Genomic DNA, 4,885 nt, shown 5'->3' on the forward strand with positions numbered 1-4,885 from the left:
TAGGGGTATGGGAATGGGCCATGGATGGGAAGGTCCCGATCTGATTCGGTCAGGGGCCCACCTAGACCCACGTGTAGGTTCAGGGAGAGAAAGCAATAGTACCACAATTTGCATGCACAATAATTGAACTACATACTGTAAATGCATAAATGTTTGCGGAGCTGTAGACGGGAGGGAAGTTTTGTCTCCCCGCAAGCTGACAGGATATGTTGCATGCCCATACGTTTTGAAAAATAAGTCGTGACACACCACAGGCTACGAGTATAAGTATAAGGTATGAGTGCACCGGGGCTTGAGACGGGACGGAATTGTGCCCCCTACCCAATTGCACAAGAGGAGAGTATTAGAAGAGGATATAACGTTATGATCTAAAACTAGAATTTCAATGTTTTAGCTCAGAGTGGCCCACGCACGCGACCGTACGTAATCGGGTCGGCGTTCAGGACGTGTATCGGAAGGTCTCGGAAATTACTATGGGTGGGTACCTGTACAGAAAAGTCAGGCCCAGGTCTGGTTCAGGTTCAAAGGATCATGTCCAGGTCCGGACCTGAACCTGGTAGGTCACCACCCCCATCCCCCAGCAGCTTGCTCTACGGGGGCATTGTTCCCTTAACTATTTTAAGGATGATAGCGAAACAGAATAACGACGACTTTCCATCATATTTAGTATGTAGGTAGTTTAGTTAAATGTGTACGTAATAGCATGGTGATTAAGCAAATTATAACTTGATTTCACTAATTAATGACGAGAATCTGTAATTGGCTATTTATACAGTGTATGCGATTCAACTGTGGCGGTGTGTTCACATGCAGCTATTGTACTAGGTAAGACTTTGGTACTTTGATCCCGCGGCTACTGCTGGTGGAGTGCTTGTTGTAGTGAGACAGACGAAAAGCCTCGGCCGTGATGCGTTTGATATGACACGTCTTTGACAAATTCCAAACTGCATCCCTCTCTGTATCTATCCATGCTAATTCAAAGCGTTTATGTTTCTAGCCTCCTTCATCGGCCTCTCTGGGGGCCTACCTACCTTGTCCAAGGCTGTGTTACAGTGTGTAAATTGACCTCACCTTACATCACGCATGACGTCAATATAACATAGTACAGACACTTTTTTTATCAGAGTTAAAAGACAGTGATGATTACTTGCACTTTAAGTCATGATTTCTAAAGATGACGAGCAAATTTAGACTACAACACTTGTGAACACAGTTATACGGTAACCAGTCCAGCTACTTACTTCGGTTAAGACTTCTCAATACCTACTTCAACGAAAAAGTCCAAACCGTACCGCCGTTACCTTCTTACTAATTCTCACGTCGCCAGTGTTTTTGTAAAAACCACACTTTTTGTTCCTATAAACACCAAAGCGTTCGGAAGTCGGTGTTCGGCAAACTTCGGGTGATTTCGGCAACCGTTCGTATGTGTGATTCTTTGGAATCGACAGTTTGTGTATGTAACTGTTTAAGTGTACGATTCTCGGGAATCTTTCCGTGGACGAGTACACAGTGTTAGCCTACGGTAAGTGTACGATTCTCGGGAATCTTTCCGTGGACCGAGTGCACGGTGTGTGTAAGTGTCATTTTCTCGGGAATCTTTCCGTGGACCAAGTACACAGTGTGTGTAAGTGTACGATTCTCGGGAATCTTTCCGTGGACGAGTGCACAGTGTTAGTAAGTGTACGATACGAGCAATCGCTGTTATTGTTTACATCCGGGGTATTCGGCGCACGAGCGCTGACTGGTAGGCAAAAAGCGTTAGGAGATCAGATTACTAATTAGCATACCGGCGCGGAAGCAGATCGTACTGTTTACGCGAATTTGCGCATTTTCAGCCACGTTTTTATCGCATCCATGGGATTTTTTCAGATTTTGTATTTTTTTCACTACTTCTTAGTCTTTTTTTTTTTTTCTTGTGTAATATTTTGGGAGAAAATGACCCTTGCCCTCTTGACTTCCGTCATGTGTTTCCGGTTGTTTTGATTTTCCCGCCGTACGGGCTTTCTGTCATCCGTTCCGGGCTGTTATATTTCTGTTCCTAATGTGGTTTAATTAATACGTTTAATCAATATGAGTTCTTCAAACAGCTACATTAGCTCTTTGGAGCCTAATGACCGAACCAGGTATTTTGAGAAATTAATGGTAAGTGTCGAAGACGCCGGCGATAGTTCAAACCCGGAAGTGACTGGTTCGGCGGTGACTGGTGACGGTGTACGCCTACCTGACCCATACAGTCTGACAGGTGAGGATCATGTGTACATGTGTTTCTAGATTTTGATAAGGTAGATTTTTGTGTCAGATAAAGGTTACAAAAACATGAGTACGTGTAAATGTGTTTGTTGCTAATCTCTAGAAATTCTGGCTACGTAACGTTATGTTTATTATCATTTGTATGTTATACAGGTTGGAAGGATGATTTGAGCCTCTGGCCAGATACGGACTATGGGTGCATCTACACCTACCTAATCGAGGCTCCAGGTCCGTTTAACGGAGAAGCCATGAAAGCCTATAAATCCCTGGAGGCGTACAATCTCTTTATAAGTGGCCATGTGAGGGAGTGCAGGTACCACCCTATTGGAAAAAATGTGAAGGTCTGCTTCCTTAAGGCCAAGGTTGTGCCAGGTGGGTGTTGGAGTGCATTGGAACAATATTTCTACTTACATGTACCTGTAGTGAGAACTCTTGAAGATGAAGAATGAGATGCGTGATTAGTATTTAACTGTCAGATACGTTTTTATATTTACTGTATTATCTTTTTTTTCTGTTACATTTGTGTTTCAGGACAGAGAGTAACAGAGACTCCTCACAACCCATGGGTGTGTTTGACCAAAAAAGAGGGTTATGTCATGGCAGCTCACTGCACTTGTATGGCAGGGTAGGTAATATAACTGCATTGACCATCATATCCAAAAAGTCACATTTTTATCTAACAGTGTTCTCGTCAGATGAGGTCCATGGCAAGAAACAGTTTTAGAAATAATGAAAGTCAAACTAGTACTCACCTGTAAATGTTCCTCCGTATATTTCCAGGGAGGAGCGACCATGCAGTTTGTATGTGGCAAGATAACTGTCTTAATTTTTTTCCTTGGTTCATGTTCTTGTGCTTGATGGTTTCCAGTTGTATTTGTACCTGTTGCAAATGCATTTCTTCTTGTTGATGTTCTTGTTGCAGGTTTTACTTGTTGATGTGTTTCGTTTTCTAGGTAATTTGGAGTTATCAACAGTTCCTGAGAGTGAGTATACTAACACGTATCATCATGTAGATGTAGATAATGCTAAAAGAAATGTGTATATAGTAGAAATATTCAAATATCACAGAGACTTCCATAATGAGAAGATAAGGCAAATCTTTCATTGTACTGTGAAGCTGGCCAACTTATCCGTTCCTTTTACCATTAACTCTAAAATTGCTCCTGACTATAGTACCTATAATGTATACTCATTTTTTGTTATATTTCAATGTAGATTGGGAGAGGTCTGCAGCCATGTGGCTGCACTGCTGTTCGCAGTGGAGGCCTCCAGGTCTCTTCAGGAAAAACGGACGTCATGCACCAGCAGAAAGGCCGTGTGGAACAAATATTACAAAGATAAGGTCTGTTCATATTTGGGCATTATAATTGAGTAGAATTTTTTTCAATGTCTACAATTTTTTTGCCTAAGTAGACTGTTATAACTTACATTAATGAATGGATTTCTTTGCTTCTACAAAATCATGTGGCATTTACATGTATCCAATTCACAATATATAGCACTACACTATAGATTTACAGCAATATAGTAGATGTTCCTAGCCTGGAGTCCAGCCTTGTTGTGCTTTAGTCCACTCCCAACGGTGGCTACCCCGTCAATGCCATGGGGTAGCGACCTTTGGGAGCGAACTAAAGCACAACAAGGTTGGACTGCAGGCTAAGATGTTCCTCTTTGTAAAGTGTAATATCTGACATGGCCACTGTATAATGCTTTTTCTCACATATATTATTGATAATTCATTTTGTGGATTATTTCTTTCAGGTTGATCCACAAAGGGCTGAGGACATGGACTTTTCGCACCCTAAACATGGAGTCCAGATCAAGAAGGCGCGCCGGAAGCCGCAGTGTGATGTGCCACCACTCAGTGAAGAAGAGGCCGCTTCTGCTTTCTCACAACTGAGGAAGCTGTGTCCCACTGCCAGTGCTGCCATTAAAGAGGAGGAGGACACAGACACAGCATCAGAAGATGAGTCAGATGTCAACACAGAGACGCTTCCCCCTGTGGTATACAGGTCTTGTCATCCAGCCAAAGTCCCTGTTACTAGTGTTAGTGTAGACAGCATCCTTGAGGATGTTCGGTGCAACCCCGAGCAAATCACAAACCTCAACAAAGCTACAGTGGGGCAGTCCAAGTCTGCTTTATGGCGTCAGCAACGCAAGGGTCGTGTGACTTCTACATCCATGCATGATGTCCTTCATGCATCAAACCCCACCACTGCAGTACGGAAGGTCATGCAATATGACTGCAAGGATTTGAGCCAAGTGAGTTAACTGAAAACTAGTACAGTGTACACTTGCAGGAAGCCATTTTTCGTAGGTAATTAAGGCACACAAAGAGACAACATTACCCTGTATATTGGAACATGTACCATAATAATCCCAGAGCAAGTGTAGCTCTGATCTTTATTTGGATTTAAACAATACCAGGAGTCTAAATATTTCTGCAAAGTGTGACAGTCTAAATGTTCAGTCAATGCGAGATAGTGTCATATTAGAGATGTAATTCATTTGTGCTTTCTATGTCAGAAATTCTAAATAGGGAATTTCACTTTCAGGTTCCAGCTATACAATGGGGGGATGAAACAGGAGGAGGAGGCAAGGCAACAGTACCTGGAAGCTACCTTGTGCATCTGCA

General features: G+C 42.6%; 2 protein-coding genes across 2 annotated transcripts in view; one reads left to right on the forward strand and one right to left on the reverse strand.

Moving 5' to 3' along the window:
- The window catches only part of LOC118422656, a 33,572-nt gene that overhangs the window by 24,941 nt on the left and 3,746 nt on the right, over positions 1 to 4,885 (reverse strand). The gene's annotated exons all lie outside the window — the stretch shown is intronic.
- LOC118422187 overlaps positions 1,885 to 4,885 on the forward strand; it is a 5,767-nt gene continuing 2,766 nt past the window's right edge. Inside the window, exons 1-6 of the mRNA XM_035829702.1 lie at positions 1,885 to 2,242; positions 2,404 to 2,622; positions 2,782 to 2,875; positions 3,466 to 3,592; positions 4,012 to 4,512; positions 4,806 to 4,882. Of these exons, the coding sequence (XP_035685595.1) occupies positions 2,071 to 2,242; positions 2,404 to 2,622; positions 2,782 to 2,875; positions 3,466 to 3,592; positions 4,012 to 4,512; positions 4,806 to 4,882 (1,190 nt within the window). The 5' untranslated portion in view covers positions 1,885 to 2,070. The remainder of the gene's footprint in view (positions 2,243 to 2,403; positions 2,623 to 2,781; positions 2,876 to 3,465; positions 3,593 to 4,011; positions 4,513 to 4,805; positions 4,883 to 4,885) is intronic.

This window comes from Branchiostoma floridae, chromosome 9 (assembly GCF_000003815.2).
Source record: "Branchiostoma floridae strain S238N-H82 chromosome 9, Bfl_VNyyK, whole genome shotgun sequence".
Classification (NCBI taxonomy): domain Eukaryota; kingdom Metazoa; phylum Chordata; class Leptocardii; order Amphioxiformes; family Branchiostomatidae; genus Branchiostoma; species Branchiostoma floridae.